This window comes from Elephas maximus, chromosome 13, assembly GCF_024166365.1.
Source record: "Elephas maximus indicus isolate mEleMax1 chromosome 13, mEleMax1 primary haplotype, whole genome shotgun sequence".
NCBI lineage: Eukaryota > Metazoa > Chordata > Mammalia > Proboscidea > Elephantidae > Elephas > Elephas maximus.
Window position 1 is genome coordinate 47,363,157 of NC_064831.1, and position 15,488 is coordinate 47,378,644.

General features: G+C 38.5%; 1 protein-coding gene across 11 annotated transcripts in view; it reads left to right on the top strand.

Annotated features, from left to right (window-relative positions):
* The window catches only part of TCF12 (transcription factor 12), a 340,913-nt gene that overhangs the window by 297,254 nt on the left and 28,171 nt on the right, over positions 1-15,488 (top strand). For 5 of the 11 annotated variants that reach the window (XM_049905316.1, XM_049905314.1, XM_049905320.1 and 2 more), the window contains 4 exons: positions 4,609-4,687; positions 10,145-10,218; positions 11,228-11,299; positions 12,083-12,289. In XM_049905316.1, the coding sequence (XP_049761273.1) occupies positions 4,609-4,687; positions 10,145-10,218; positions 11,228-11,299; positions 12,083-12,289 (432 nt within the window). The remainder of the gene's footprint in view (positions 1-4,608; positions 4,688-10,144; positions 10,219-11,227; positions 11,300-12,082; positions 12,290-15,488) is intronic. The other 6 variants (XM_049905318.1, XM_049905317.1, XM_049905325.1 and 3 more) reach the window with 3 other exon arrangements.

A 15,488-nucleotide genomic window follows, 5' to 3' on the forward strand; every position in this document is an offset into this window, starting at 1 on the left:
TTCATCTGTTGATAGACATTTTGGTTGTTTTCACCTTTTGGCCATTGTGAATAGTGCTGCGATGAACACTGATATGTGTATGTCTGCTCACGTTGCTGCTTTCAGGTCTTTTTGGGTAAATACCTAAGAGTGTAATTGCTGGGTCATATAGTAGTTCTATGTTCAACTTTTTGAGGAACTGCCAAATTGTCTTCCACATGGCTATACCATTTTACATCCCCACCAGTAATGGATGAGGATTCATGTTTCTCCACAGCATCACCCACACCTAGTATTTACCTTTTTTTTTTTTCCTCTTTGCCATGCTTATGGGGGTGAAATGGTATTTCATGGTGGTTTTGATTTGTATTTCCATAATGGCTGATGACTTTGAGCATATTTCTTCATGCTTGTTGGCTGCTTGAATATCTTCCTTGGTGAAATGTCTGTTCAAGTCCTTTGCCCGTTTTTTGATTGGGTTGCCTTTTTTCTTGTTAAATTGTAGAAGTATTTTATAAATTTTGGGTATTAGACATTTATGGATATATGGTTCCCAAAAATTTTCTCTGACCCTGTAGGTGGTCTTTTCATTTTTTTGATAGTCTTTTGATGAACAGGAATGTTTTAATTTTTATGAGTTCTCGTTTGTCTGTTTTGTCTTTTGCTGCTCATTCTTTTGTTGTCATATCTGATCACAAAAACCTAGGTACCACAGCTTTGTCCCTACATTTTCTTCTGTGAACTTTATGGTTTTAATGTTTTAAGGTCCTTGATCCATTTTGAAATGGTTTTCATGTATCCTGGTTTATTCTTTTGCATGTGTACATTCAATTTTCCCAGCACGATTTATTGAAGAGACTCTTTCCCATTTCGCCAGGCACCCTTGTTGAACATCGATTGACCATGTATGTATGGATTTACTTCTGGGGAGATAGCGATTTTGGTGAGCATGAGAATGCAGACACTAACCTAGGTTGAGGAGATAGAAGACTAGAGATGGGAAGGGTAGAAAGCTTGAGGTGGTATTGCAAAGTCTGGGTTTAGATGTACCTAGCTTGAGATGAATTGACACAGTGGCTGCAACAGTGGGCTCAAGCATAGCAACTGTTTCATTCTGTTGTACATAGGGTTGCTATGAGTCGGAACTGACTCGATGGTACCTAAAAACAACAACAGCATGAGATAAAAGGCGAACATGTCCAGATGGAGAAGTCCAGCAACTAGCATGAGAATATAGATGTCAATCTAGGAGTCATTCACAGGGAGGTGGTGATAGTGGATACTTTACAAAAAATGATGTTACCAAGAGAAAGCACAGATAAATACAGAAGAAAACTGGGACTAAAACTCTGGGGAAACCTACGTTAGGGCTGCTGGAAGAGTAAAAGAGAGATGGAACCTAGGTAAATGCATTCAAGGACTGAAAAAAACTCAAATGGAAATTCCTAGCAAGGATGAGGAGCCCTGGAAGCGCAGTGGTTGAGAGCTCAACTGCTAACCAAAAGGTAAGCAGTTCATATCCATCAGCTGCTCCTTGGAAACCCTATGGGGCAGCTCTGCTCTGTCCTGAAGGTTCACTATGAGTCAAAATTGACTCAGAGGCAATGGGTTTTTAGCAAGAGTGATACTCATTCAATCTTTAAACAAATATTCATTGAACCCCTACCATTTAGCAGACACTGTTGTAGAATCTGAAACTACAACAGTGATAAGACAAAGTCCCTGCTCTTCCAGAGATTATGTTTTACTAGAGGAAGGGTAAGAAATAGATAATAAACAAGTAAATAAACTTAGACAATTAGGGACGTAATGTAAGCACTAAATAAAACAAAACCAGGAGGGTGTGATGGAGGGATTGCTATTTCTCCAGTGCTTTCCTGCTACTTAACCCTTAAAGACTAAACTGAAACTCAGTGAGTTGGTCTAGTTTATGATAAATCAGTTTTGTGTGGAACTGAACCTTTTCTCCCTTTTCATCTACTCACCATCGTTGTTATCAGCCCTTACTGATACAGTCAAGATGAGGTTCATAAAAATTACCGTTAGTTGTTCATTATTTGATCCTTGAATCTAAAAAGAAGTGGTTTCCAGGATAAAGAGGGATGTTGAGATATTTTTGTTGATGTTCTTAGTTTGTTGTTAGGTACCATCAAGTCTGTTTCGATGAAAAGTCTGTTCCGACCCGAAAAAGGGTGGTCTTCTTTTTCACTCACCCTCTGCTTTACCAAGCATGATGTCCTTCTCCAGGGATTGGTCCCTTCTGATAACACACCCAAAGTACGTGAGACCAAGTCTCGCCATCCTTTTTTCCAAGGAGTATTCTGGCTTACTTCTTCCAAGACAGATTGTTTGTTCTTTTGGCAGTCCGTGGTATATTCAGTATTCTTTGCCAACATGGTAATTCAAAGGCATCAGTTCTTCTTCCATCTTACTTATTCGTTATCCAGCTTTCACGTGCATATGAAATGATTCTTGGAAGAAGTACAGTCAGAATGCTCATTAGAAGCAAAGATGGGAAGACTTCGTCTCACATACTTCGGATATGTTATTAGGAGGGATCTGTCCCTGGAGAAGGCCATTGTACTTGGTAGAGGGTCAGTGAAAAAGAGGAAGACCTTCAATGAGATGGAGTGACACAGTGGCTACAACAGTGGGCTCAAGCATAACAACAATTGTGAGGATGGCATAGGACTGGACAGTGTTTCATTCTGTAGTACATAGGGTTGTTATGAGTCGGAACTGACTTGATGGCACCTAACAACAACAGTGAGGCAATTGAAAGTACCATGGCTTGGGCCAGGCGTGTCTTAGTCCTCAAGGTGACATCTTTGCCTTTTAACACTTTTAAAAGGTCTTTTGCAGCAGATTTGCCCAATAGTTTACTTATATGATTGAAAGAAATCAATGTATGTATGCAGGCCACAAGCCCCCTGAATTTGTTTAGAAGGTAACAATTTTAAGACCAATAACACTGGTCTTATTTAAAAAAAAGAGGAGTTGTTGAGTCGATTCCAACTCATGGGGACCTCGTGTATCAGAGTGGCTGGTTTTTCAGAAGTAGATCTGTGGTCTTCCGAGGCACTTCTGGATGTACTCAAACCTCCAGCCTTTTCGTTAACAGCTGAGCACAGTAACCATGTGCACCACCCAGCAGCTCCTGTCTCATGCCACCTTTCTGTTCCCAAGTCTTCCTATAAAGTCTTCTGAACTCTTTTTGGTGTCTCTGCTTTTCCAAAAAGACTTTCTGACATGAATATACAACTCCTAGATCTGGCCATTTGAAGAGAAAGTTAATGTTTGAAGGCATTTACAATAATTTAATAAACATCATATAAATTGGTGTATTTTATTTGAGACAGATACTCATTTTTAGTAAAAGGAGAATAGAGTTTCTGACTGCTGCAATTTGGAATTAGTCCTGTCTTAAAAAAAAATGAAAGCCTTTGTATTTGTTAACTGTGACTTGTGGGATTTTGTTTTACATGAACCTGTCTCAATATCTGGAGTTTTCAGCATTATGCTTTCCTGAAAACCAACACTGAAACCCCCTATCTGCCATGATTTAGTCCTGTTTAAATTCATTAGATCTCTAAGCTTATTCAGAGCAAGGTTATTTCTGTTGGATGACTTTGCACCCACAAGTAGTTTTTCTTTTAACAATATTTGACCATATAAGTTGGTTTGTCCCCTGAGCTCTGTGCAGAGATGTGAGAATGATGTACTCTGTCAGTTATGGGCATAGTTGTCCTAGAAGAGACCTCCTAGTGGCCCCTGGTGCCTGAATTAAGGAGACTTCTTAGAAATTTACTGGTTAATTAGGTGCTTGGTAAACTTGATTAAATTAATTAGGTAAGCCTGAATGAATCTGTCACTTTTTTGGCAATATAAAATAAATATGAAGTATTGACATGAAACTTTTAGCCAGAATATCAGATTTTCTATATCCAAATATGTCATCCTCTTCAAAGTACACCTCTTGGGAGATGAAGTACACAAGCCATTTTGGGAACATTTTTTGAACCACTTTCCAGGCTTTTCACTTTGCTCAAAGGTGACAAATTATCCTTTGAGAGCAAGTTTAATTTTTTACAACTCTCATGTCATTTGGCGCTAAAGTTGGCAAAAATGTAATTGATCAAACTAGGTAACTTTTTCAATGAGAGGTATGGAGTAACTATTAAGAAGTTATTTTCTTTGTCTGACTCTTAAACTGTATTTATAGACTGTCCCAAAATTAACTCCCAAGGTGATTATTATTTTTAAAGGATACCACTTGTTTAGATGGTATACTCTAGAAAGATTGTTTATCAGATTTGTTAACTTGGTGTCATTTCTCATTTTTCTCTTCCAACAATTAGAAACTTTAAGTTACTTTCAGCTACAATCATAAGGTAATAGATACGATCTATTTTACTCCTCATATTAGAATGTACATAATAATTTAATCCTAGTTTTAAAACTAAGGCTTCTGTACCATTTCTGTGATGAAACAGTCCTAAAATTGATGAAACTGTTTCCTACCCTGAATCTCTGGGGTGACATTTTAAGGTATAAACATAACTTCATGTCAGTGGATTCATGTTTTTGCTGTTGTGTGTCACACATGTGTTTCTCTCTTTTTCTGGGTAGATTTATTCTCCTGATCATACCAGCAGTAGTTTCCCATCAAATCCATCAACACCAGTGGGGTCGCCCTCACCTCTCACAGGTAAGTGTTTGTCTTATCTGACTACTTAGTAACATGTATAGGGCTATTTGGAAATAATTATCATAAATTCATGTGCTTTTCAATAAAATTCATTAATATTCATGAAAAAAATCCTTTGGATTTTGACTATGAGAAAACACATGTAAACAGAGCCTTCCTGTTCCTGCTCAGTTCATTTTTGTAGAATATTGAAATAATTGCTTGTTTTGAATGTAATTATTTCTTCAATCTTAAAATAATTGGTGGTGATTTCTAAGGACAATTGCTATAATAGGATAAAAATAAGATTAGGCAATCAGGATGAAACTAAAATTTAAAAATTTTATAAGGTAGCATAGAAAATAAAGTAACTTTCTTGTTCTCCACATTTACTTTGTGCCATGTATAAGACTCAGTGATAAATAACTTTGTTTCTGCCAGATTGTCTTTATTTTTAGGTGTACAGAGTTATTATGGAGCCCTGGTGGTGCAGTGGTTAAGAGCTCAGCTGCTAACCAAAAGGTCAGCAGTTCAAATCCACCAGCTGTTCCTTAGAAGCCCTATGGGGCAGCTCTACTCTGTCATACAGGGTTGCTATGAATCAGAATCGACTTGATGACAGTGGGTTTGGTTTTTTTGTTGTTGTTGTTAAGTTATTTTGTGTGTGTGTGTGTGTGTATATATATATATATAAATTCTTTGGGATGATGTAGTTTTTCTGCTAAACTAAAGACCTCTTTGTGAATGTGGGTAAATATTGTTAGCGGAGATGAATAAGCAGTTCAGGGTTGCTTTACTTTTTCTTATTTGTTTCTTTCTTCTGAATGTTAGCTTTGAGGAGTTCTAGGTACTTTTCAAGAGTATAAATTCGTTGGGACACAATTTTTCGTTTTATAAATGGGACATTTTTAGATACATTGGGAATAAATAAAATGACAAGAAGATGTTTAATATTTTGTTAAAACCAAAAAACCTATTGCTGTTTTCAAGTCGATTCTGACTGATAGCGACCCTGTAGGACAGAGTAGAACTGCCCCATAGGGTTTCCAGTGAGCAGCTGGGGGATTCGAACTGCAGACCTTTTGGTTAGCAGCGTGAGCACTTAACCACTGCGCCACCAGGGCCTGTTAAGGTGTTATTTAAAAACTTGTACTGGGCTGTATTTTTCTGAGCATGCTGAAGAAATGCTTCAGTTTGTTCTGAGGAAAAGATAGCAGGCAGCTGGGCAGAACTGCCGTATTCCTCCTACAATGGTTGACCTCTGAAATGACCCTCTTCCTGATGAAGTCATTAGTTATGTCCGTGTGGCCTTTGTTTTACTTATTTATTTGGCTAAGCCTCTTTGCATTGTTCAGGGTTTCTGAACATCAGGCTCTCGATACCAGTGCTCTCCGCGTCACCTGTGCTTTGTGATTGAGCCTAAGAAGCATTCCAGTGTGGGATGATGAAGTGCCGCAGCTGCTTTCAGCTATTAGCGGTTCTGCCACTTTCTCAGACACTGTGGCCTCAGCTGTCTAGAAGAAGTTGAACAGCTGTTCCCCACATAGACAGGACTATGAAAGAGACCCATTGACTTAAAGTTGTTGTTTAACAGAGGGCTGAAATTACAGGAAGAATGATGTCAATTTAACCCTGCCCACCCCCTTGGTACAGTTTTACTAAAATTATCAGTGTCGTTTTTGCCACAGCCTCTTTGACTTTCTCATCTGAGGTGTCCACACCAGCCCTCACTGTGTGTTCTCCCTGCCGCTCCTCCTCTACCTGGTAGCCACAGAAGGGTCCTTTGGCTTCTGTTAATGCCAGGTAGGAAGGCAGGCTGCAGAGGACCTCAGCGTCTGTGAAGGGACATCAGTGAAAGGAGAATCAGAAACTTAGACACATGTTAACAGTAATGACCCAAAGTAATATCTCACGTTTCATTGTCCATCTGTACTTGATGTGTAAGGGGCGATACTGTCTTTTCCCTCTTAATTCAGATGATTAATGAGTATCGATGGGCTATTGAATTGTATAATTAAGGTATTAATAGGCTTTTTCAATTCAGCAGTCATAATCAAAGAAAAATACTTTCTCATGTTCCTGCTGAAACAGCACATCAAAGGCTAGTCCTATGTAGGTGTATCTTTCTCCTGTATCTGGTGTTTCTCTCTTACCTCTACATCCTCCCACATACACTCCAAGATGGCAGAACAGAGATGGAAACGAAAGGGCAAGAAAGGAAAGCCATATGTGATAAAACAGGCACAGTTAGAGGAAGAAAGGAAAAGGGCAAATCAGAGCTCCTACATAATATATGATGATTATTTCCTACCTTGTGTGGTGGTAGTGGTGATGTTAAGTGCCGTTGAGTCGATTGTGACGCATAGCAACCCCGTGTACAACAGGACAAAACACTGCCCGGTCCTGTGCCATCTTCACAGTCATTACTGTCTTTGAAAATGTTGCAGCCACTGTGTCAGTCCATGTTGTTGACCCTTGGCTTTCCCAAGCATGATGTCCTTCTCCAGGGAGTGGTCCCTCCTTGTATGGTGGTGTCCTGTTATCTAGAGTGAAAACATTGCCTTCTGTGTGCTGTCTGTACTTGACCAATTCCTTAGGCCTGAGTGTTGATCAGACTCAGCAGCCTTGCGAGGACCGATACTCAGGTGCAGAGCCACACATCTTTGAAGGCAGTCATTCTTGTCTAAATCCCCATCAATTTCCTTGGGAACTTTTCAGATCAGAAACATGCATTTCTACCTACAGAATATGAGGAAATTTGTGAGATGATGGTGGTAATGACGATTAGGATGCTTCAGGCTGAAAGGAAAAGAAACTCTTGTCTGGACTGGCTCAAACAGTAAGGGGATTTTTGTTATCTTTTATAACAAGAAGCTCATAGCCAGAACAATTTCCTGGCCCTGTATGTCAGGTCTCCTGCTCTGCTTCTTTGAATTGGCAAGATAGCCTTTCAAGGCACATGCGGACATAACAATGTCCAGTAGAAAAACAAGGACTGTCTCTTCCTTGGTCTTTTAAGAATCCTTTTGTGACAGATGGCCTTTGTGTCTCATTGGCCAGCATTGGGTCTAATGCAGTTGCTCACAACAGGGATGGGACCACCATGTTTATCTTAGACATCGGGATTTATCCCAAGTGCTAAGAGTAGAATTACTGTATCCTGAGTCACATTAGGGAAAATAGACACCCTTCTGAACAGCATCAGGGCTCTCACACCAAGGTAGGAGAGAGGAATGGCAGTGTCATCTGTGATTTAACTGTGTTAGGATTCTTTTTCAACCAAGTACATTACAGTGGGACAGCCTACTTTATAATAATAGGTTAGAGTATATACAGAGTATGTCTGTATTTTTCCTAGTTTAATGGATTACATTTTGGGATAAACATTGGCGTAGTTTCTATCACTGTTGTACAAAATAGATGTGGGTGATTCCTTATCTGAGTAACTCAGTGCACGTAATCTGATTCCCCAACCCCAAGCCAATGAGGAACCACAAAAACTGCTGGTTTTTGCAAACCAGATGCATGCTGCCAATTCTGTTTTAAACACAAAACATTTGTTAATATTCTGCATAGATTTAAGTAATTTGATCAGCATCCTACCGCAAGTTGCTCAACCAAAGAGGGGAGTTGGGGGGTGGAGTGGAGGAAAATGATTGGAAACATTAAGGGAAAATATTTTTTAGATAATTTAGGCAGGTGTTTTTCAGAATAAGTTATGATTAACCTGCCAATCATATAAAAATTCTTAAATCTGCATCAGAGTTTAGAAAGCACTAATTCACTGGTCAGTGGTAACCTGTAGGCTGGTTGTTTTTTATATGACTTCTTCATATAGTCACTTACTGAGTTTTTTTGGTTGCTAAATTCTACCTGTTAATTACTAAATTATCCCATAAGCTTTGTGTTAATGAGCAAATTTATATTGTCCATAATTTATTTATATAGCTGCTGTAAGATCACGTTTGTACGTCTAACAGGAAGCTTTTAATGGTCCTCAAAATAATTAGCTTGTATTTTTCTTATAGGTAAAATATTTCTTCATTGATGAAGTATATAGCATTTATTTTTTTCTTACAATTTTCATGTTTATAAATTTTTGTATAATCCTAACACTATGCATATAAATTAATAATGGAACCTAATCAGATTATTAAGAAAATGTACCTCCAACTTTTTAACTTGCAAAATGTATATGATTGATGTGAATATAATTACTAGGTTGTTTAATAATTAAATGGTATTCAGCTGAAGTGAACAGGCCTAATTTACCTTAGTTTTTATAAGGTAACACATGCACCACAGTGTTACATTATCTCCAGCTTCCTGAATGTGGCGAGATTGACACGCAGCAAAAGGCCCTATTGGAAAACAGTTTAAAACTTCATCTGGCAATAAGTGAGCAAAGTTAGGTAAACCTTCAACTTCCAACTCCAGTTTTCTAGTACCATTCCGGTTTTCACTTAAGCATGTGCGTGTGTGTGTAATTGAATGGTCTTTATATTTTCTATAAATAACTAATTTTCAAAAGCACAATCATGAAATAGTAAAGATTTTAGATTGGTTGTTTGGGATTCAACAAGGCCATTAAAACACTGCATTTTCCTCATCACATGAATGAGTTAATCCTTCCTTTCATGTTTCTTCTTATGTTTTTAATGCCTTTTTTCCTACTCTTAATTTGCCTCCCTCTTTATCTTTTACCATCTTTATTTTTTATCCTTGTTACTTTTCTGAATTGAAGAATACACAACACTAAGAGTTTTTATAATGATAATTCCCAAACAAAATAATGTGTTTCTGTATAAATGCTTGGGGAATTTTTTTAACAGATAAATCCTATATGCATTTAGTCATTTGAAATTGGTACATCCTTGCATTGCCAAAGGCAGTTTAAGTTAATATGGCCATTTTGTAAATCAGTTTGGCCTTATGAATCAAGGGCCATAAATATGTTTACCCCCTTTAATTCAGAAATATTACTGATCCTCAAGACATATTCTCAAAGAGGGGGGGCAAGTTTACACTACCATTATTCATAACAGCCAAAACATTGAAAGCAGTCAGGATGCTCAACAGCAAGACGATGGTGGTTAAGCATATGACGGTGTAGGGGACAGGTGCCTGTTACATCGTCCTTGATGACATTATCTTGAAAACTAAAACCATGGAGCAGGAATCAGTACAACATTATGTACATTATAAGCATGTTTTCTTGAGACGTATACATATGGACAATGTCTGAAAATATACAAACATAAAAGTATAGGGTTTTTCTCAACTCCCTGCAGTATTGTACCAATAATGGAAAAGAAGTTTACATTTTGTTGGGCTTGTAAGTAGTCAGTAGTATGCTGAAGACTGAACAAAAATTTTCACATAAATTTATTTGCAGTTATTTGAATACCATCATCCTTTACAACATTATCAAGATGACTGAGTTAACCCAGGTGTGTGGGTGCTTTTGGGTTTTAACAGGTACCAGTCAGTGGCCCAGACCCGGAGGGCAAGCTCCTTCATCCCCAAGCTATGAAAATTCACTCCACTCCCTGGTAAGAACCTCATAGGAACAGACAGGTCATGTTTATGTGACAGTTTGATGTTTTTGTTTTGTTTGTTTTTAAGTAAATCTTGCGTAACAACGAAGAAACCGTAGGATAGCATTACACATGAATTCTTTGCTAACAAGTGGCCTGATTTAGTTGAACAATGTAGGACACATTGGGTGTGCCTTTTGCCATCTGTTCTCTGGGACACCAGGCTTCTGATCTCAAGACAGCTGGTATTAAAACTCTGTCTTGGATTTCTGTTTCTCTGAAAAATCTAGAGCTGAATTTTTCTATACTTTTCTATCTATATATAAGAGGAGAACTTTTTTTAGAACACCAAAAAAGGGAAGAAAACTGTACTACTGATTCAGAATGGTTGTATTTTACTCTTTCTCATGTAATGGTCTGTGTATAGTTTAGTGCATTTCCATCATAATTTTAAAGTATAATAGCAGTTATTTTTGTCACAAACAGTATTATTTTCCACATTTTCCTGTAGCAAAGAATGTATTGTGCCAATTGTACAAGCAGAAACGCCCTTAACAATAGGGCCGCCTGGTAAAGGAACCTCCCTAGGTACTGAGCGCAAAGAATTTGTGGTTAATGTTAACTACCGTTGCCTTACTATGCTTACATTTCTAACACGGAATTACAACGTTTAATTAAAAAATAAGAATGATTCACTGGAATGCTAAGCTATGCTTATGGTTCAGTAATTCCAAGTTGCACATGAAAAAGTTCTTTTTCTGTGACTAACAGAACATTTTAAAGTAAAAGTTTCTTCTTGCATATTTTGTAAGCAAATAGAAGAAGTGTGTGCTGTTTAGATGCTAACCTTGTAGCTTTGCTGCTAAGTCCCAGCCGTCTCATAACTTAAAGCAGGCAGATCTCGCAGGTCTCTGCGTTAACTGACTAACACGTGATGCTGACGTGCACATCAGCTGTTTCCTCGTCTCTTTCGGAGTTAATCTTAACCTGTGCTTTGCCTCCTGTTCTGTCTTGACTTTGCCAGAAAAATCGAGTTGAGCAGCAACTTCACGAGCATTTGCAAGATGCAATGTCCTTCTTAAAGGATGTCTGTGAGGTACTATTTCTTTTAGATGGTGCCTTTTTTGTGTGTTTCGATTAATTATACTTCCCATTAGCCATTTTAAATCCTCAAGCTGTACAGACTTCTAAGTCTTTTAAAATCAAACAGTTGACCATTTCAGTTTTTGTAGCAGCCTGTAAGAATAGACTTTTGTTCTTTTATGTTGTCAAGAGTGATTCATTTTGAAAGAGCTCTACTGGCATGTGCTTTTAATTTAAAAATCCTAATGTGTGTGTGTATGGGGGCACGTGTTTATCCCTGGACAGACAATGTCATTTCCTAAGTTTTGTCCAAGAGCGTAGTTTGATGTGTTCACAGTTCAAGATAGGCATGCTTTAGTCGCTTAAAACAAAATTACAACTTGAACTTGATGGATTTGAGGATCCCTCCCCAAATTGCCATCATTTCAAAGGATCACTACTAAAGTACGGGTTGTCCTTCTGTATCAACTATAACTGAGTGTCAGATACAGCCTTCATCTTTCATAGAAACTAAAAGAAGTAACTTCATGGTAGACTGGTAAATTCATCCTGAGCAGCAGTCGTTTGTTTCTGAAGCTTCGTTCGTTAGCGTAGTCGGCCAGATAAGCTTTCTTTTGCTGCCTTGTAGTGTAGGCAGTTGCTTTTGAAGCCACTTGATACTATATTTCACTTGCTAAAAAAAAAAAAATCTTCCACAAATCCCAGAGTAGAAGCATAGTTCAGTGACTGTAACAGGCATCAGCAGTGACCTCCATGTTTTTTTGTTGTTGGTTTTTTTTTTTCCCAATCCCTACAGCAGTCTCGAATGGAGGATCGTTTAGACAGACTGGATGATGCTATCCATGTGTTGCGGAACCACGCTGTGGGACCTTCCACCAGTTTGCCTGCTGGTCACAGTGATATACACAGTTTATTGGGACCATCCCATAATGCGCCAATTGGAAGCCTCAATTCAAACTATGGAGGATCAAGCCTTGTTTCAAGCAGTCGATCAGCTTCAATGGTAAAATAGTCCTCTTTTTCTGTCTTTCTTTTTTAAAATAGTCCCTAAATGTTTTTCATAGTTGTAACCCCAAGGCAGCATGCAATTTCAGATCAGATGAATGTATGCTCATTTTACTTCTAATTTTGGCCAAGTACCGTGATGATGTGAAAATAGGTGATAGGTACCTTACCCACCAGTGTTCTCTATCTTATGGACTGTTTGGAGGGAGAGGGGGATCTTTTTTTTTTTTTTTTAAGTTAAAGAGTGATTTTAAAGAGTTTTCTTCACTGTCTTGGGCCAGGTTATCAGCTCTGTATTGGCTCATAAAATCCTACTATGACCATATGCAAAAAGCAGAATTTTCTGCAGAGAATAGTTTATACTTGGATATTCTCCAGATGTGTAATAATTGGCAGAACTTTTTTTTTTTTTTTTTTCCTTGAAATGGTGTATAGGAAGTCTAAATAGCAAAAGCCATAAAGCTAGACTGAATTTCAAGGGTACTGGTCTGGAAAAGGAAACCCTGGTGGCGTAGTGGTTAAGTGTTACAGCTGCTAACCTGAAGGTCAGCAGTTTGAATCCACCAGGCGCTCCTTGGAAACTCCATGGGGCTGTTCTACTAGGGTCCTCTAGGGTCACTGTGAGTCGAAATCAACTCAACAGCAGTGGGTTTGTTTTTGGTTTGGTCTAGAAAAGCTGTTGTCATTTGGAACCAGCCTTCAACAGCAGGAAGAATGCACATCTCCAGTTTGCACAGGTTCAAGCTTAAACTTTATTCCCAAATAAAGAAAAAAATGGGTGGGGGGGGTGTGTTTAAGAACAGCAGTAATGTAAGTAACAATAAAAGCAATTTTAGATTAATCCTCAAAGAGAATAAAAAAATTCAGTCCATCTTTTTAAAAACATGGTGTAATTCTTTAGAGCGGGAAAAAGTAGACTTCTACGACGACTTACATTAAAAAAAAAAAAAAAAAAACTGTGTTGAATGTCTTACATTATTTTTTTATCCAAATTGCCTTTTGAAGGAACGAAGCTCTGTTTGAACCTATTTAACTGATACCGTGTGTTTTCATGTCTATGGCATGGTTTTTCAGGTTCGTTGCACGCTCTGAAATACTCTCTATCAGACAGATTCCTAGCTGTAAGCCATGTGACGCAGGCTAAAACTCACCTATCATCAGAATAATTAGGTGCCTAAATGCTGAAGGTTTGTGTCTGTGAAATAGGATTGGTTCCAGATTTTCACATGCCCAGTCAGACAGCCGTTGATGTTCATGTCGGAGCCGCTGGAGTAAACATCAAACAAGGCTTCCCGGTTTCCTAAGAACAGGGTTTTCAGCAACCTGGCTGACATTAGGTGCTGGCATATTTTACAACCAATTTTTTTTAAAAAAGTCAGAAAATCTTGAAATTCAGGCTCCTTTTAAATTAGTTTTTGTTGCTATTTTTAAGCTTGAAAACATACATTATAAAGCACATAGAAATATAAGGCGGTTTGTTGTCGTTTATTAGTAGTGATGATAAAATCATTTTCATAGTGTAGTAAGGCTCATCAGATGGCATTTGCTGCAGACATGAATGGAGAACAGTACATTAATTATTTGCTATACTTTGATCCTTATTTAGAAGAATGACTTAAAAATAAATCTCTTTGAGTTCCAAGTTCGTCTCAACTGCAACATTTGCGGTTTGTCTTATTCCTCGCCTCTTATTAATCGTTTCTAATTGTTCTTTGTTACCAGCCCACTGCTCCTATTCCAATTTGTCTGCTGCAGTGTTTGACATCCTTCTTGCCTTCAATATTTTACATACCTCTGGCTCCTCCCAGTTAAATGCGAAGTTTGTATAAAATTGAACTTCAGTCTTTGAGAGGTTGTCTTTACCGACTTTGGGTGTGCCTTGATAGGAAAAGAGATTTTTCACATATCCAGTGCTCCAGAACCATGTAGAAGTGTATGCATTTTAAAAGGACTAAGAAAGTTAAAAAAAAAATGTTTCCGTCAAGTCAACTCTGACTTGTGGTTGACCCCCACCCCATGTGTGTCATGGTAGAACTGTGCTCCATACAGTTTTCAATGGAAGTCGATTGCCAGGCCTTTCTTCCAAGCCACCTCTGGGTGGACTCCAGCCTTGCATTAGCAGTTGAACACATTAACCATTTGCATCACCCAGGGACTCCAGTTAATAAAGTAGCTCCCACTCTGTTCTCTAGAAATGTCGCCTACTTCAGAACATGAACAAAAGCACTGCCAGAGATATTTTTTCAAAAAGAAAAATCTCAGAGTTTTCAAGAAAAAGGAGTCTTCTGACACTGAGGTGACTCTGGCTTAGTCTGAGCAGCAGCAACCATGCCACAGCAGCTAAGCTGAAGCTATTGCTTGGTGTGCCTGCTAAGGCCTTCTCTTCATCTCTTATGACCTTCTTAGAGAGTGTAGAGCTGGTGGGAACCTGCCAGACATCATTGGCTCTGTCCACCCCATCCAGACATAATCACGAGTACTTTTCAGAGGTGGACTTCCACCCCGGAAGTATAAAGCTATTAGCTGGCAAAATGTGACACCACTAAGTGAGCCGTATTCGTGTCCCATTCTTCAGACATGAGTTTTTTGCTCTGGGTCCTCAGTTCACAGCTTCAGCAAAAAGACCAGAGGATGGAATGAAATAAAGATCACACAGTCTGCCAGAGACAGTCCCAATGAAATGAAGATCACACAGTCTGCCAAAGACAGTCCCAGATAATCTTAGGTGTGCTGTTGTGGAAGACTCTTATCTTATCCTGGTGGCTCTTACCTGTCCGAGGACTTCCATCATTACCACCAGGAGCCCTTCGTCTTGTTTATATGATCAGAATATCTCTTCATATTCTTGGAGGGTGTGTGATATTGGGGACACACTGCTGTATCAATTGCCAGCCATCTTCAAGAGTTAATCTTTTCCTTCTACTGTCCCCTGTTGCCTCCATGTATTCTAGCTGATCATGACTAAGAAATGACTCGGGTTTACATTGTGGAATCATTTTCTTTCTTTCTCTTTTTTTCTAGAAGTTTATATATTTTCTCCTTGCGTAACAAGTATACTATCAAAGTTACTCGTGGTGTAAATTCTCTGTGGACATGTTAACAAAAATAGTGTCCTTGGTCATGGGAATAGCTTTTGTTATTGATAATTTTCTCCACGGTGTTTTTAGTTATAATAGGATTATGCCAGCGTCATCATC